At 52.3% G+C, this 1,437-nt stretch overlaps 1 protein-coding gene across 1 annotated transcript, besides 1 other annotated feature; it reads left to right on the top strand.

Moving 5' to 3' along the window:
- TraAM80_10233 (surface glycoprotein) lies at nucleotides 1-1,145 on the top strand (the record flags this gene model as incomplete). The annotated part of the gene is made up of 1 exon (XM_029386870.1): nucleotides 1-1,145. A coding segment is annotated over one exon (1,145 nt), but the record flags the coding sequence as incomplete, so codon positions are not given.
- A 96-nt stretch (nucleotides 1,146-1,241) lies between these two features.
- Nucleotides 1,242-1,298: a microsatellite.
- The last annotated feature ends 139 nt before the right edge of the window (nucleotides 1,299-1,437 follow it).

The following is a 1,437-nucleotide window of genomic DNA, read 5'->3' on the forward strand; positions in this document are numbered from 1 at the left end:
GGCGAACAGCTGAGGGAGTGGGGTCCCTCACCACTGCGACCATTGCTGGAAAGAAGGTTATGCTGTACACTCAGAAAGGGATTCCCCCTGGGGGCACGTTGCAAGCCACCGCGCTCTACCTTTGGGTCACTGATAACAATCGCACGTTTCACCTCGGGCCCATTTCCATGGACACTAAAAGGAAGTGGACGTCTAACAACACCCTGCTGCACTCTAACAATGCGTTGCACCTTTTACAAGAGAGGGACAGTATAACGACCAAAGTCCTGTCTCTTTCTTCCCTAACGGGTACGCTGAAGAAGATTAAGTCTGTCTTGAAGACTTGGGCAAAACTGGACTCCTTCCTCTCGAACTCGTCTGTGCCCACGGCCGGCCTGGTTGGATTCTTGTCGGATGCATCGGGTGATGGAACTTGGAACGACGCGTACCGTTGCGTGGGTGCAACTGTGACGAATGCAAAGAAGGTCGAAAATGGCTTTAAGTTCACGGGGTCCGAATCATACGCCATGTGGCCGGTGAACATGTGGAAGCATCACTATGCGCACAGCTTTGTGAATTACGCATTCACGCTTGTGGCGACGGTGACGATCGATGAGGTTCCGAACGGGAGCGCTTCTCTGCTGGGTGCGGGACTGGGGGACAATGAAAACACGACGTTTGTGGGGCTGTCGTACACCCTGGCGGACGAGTGGGAGACAGTCTTCAATGGCATGGCAACAATAACCGAGAACACTTGGGAGTCGTGGAAGGAGTACCAGGTGGCGCTCATGCTGCAGGGCAACAAGGGCTCCGTGTACGTGGACGGCGTGCTTGTGGGGAGTTGCGACACACTACCAACCCCTGAGGCACGGGGGCACCACATCACTCACTTTTACTTTGGCGGCGGCAAAGACGGCAGTGCGAAAGTGAAGAATGTCTTTTTGTACAACCGCCCACTGAATGCCGTGGAACTCAAAGCGGTTGGCGACTACGATCCATCTCGGAAACCTGCAGATGACAGCTCCGATGCAGCTGAGCAACGTGAAGATGACAGCTCCGATGCAGCTGAGAAACTTGCAGGTGACAGTTCCACGTGTGCGGATGTATCTCGGTTGCTACTTCTGCTGCTGCTATTGGGGCTATGGGGCTTTGTGGCCCTGTGCTGAGTGGAGCCCGGTGGAGGGGAGTTTGTGCTTCTACGGACAGCACCTCCGTCTGTCCACGCGCCCTGAGAAGTAAATAAAGTCTTCGGTGGACACACATTTATTTTGTTTTCCGTTTTTTTTTGGTTTTACGGATGTGCTTTTTTTTTTTTTATTGTACCCACAAATTGCGCTCTTCTCGGCGCCAGCACAGCGGGGTCTTCAATTTTTTTGTTCCTCCCTTTTTGTTTATTACATTGTTCGCCTTTATCAATGATAGGATACCATTCACCGATTTGCTTTTTGGTGTATCGTC

The sequence above is a fragment of the Trypanosoma rangeli genome, assembly GCF_003719475.1.
Source record: "Trypanosoma rangeli strain AM80 chromosome Unknown Tra_15.4_contig_00848, whole genome shotgun sequence".
NCBI classification, from domain to species: domain Eukaryota; phylum Euglenozoa; class Kinetoplastea; order Trypanosomatida; family Trypanosomatidae; genus Trypanosoma; species Trypanosoma rangeli.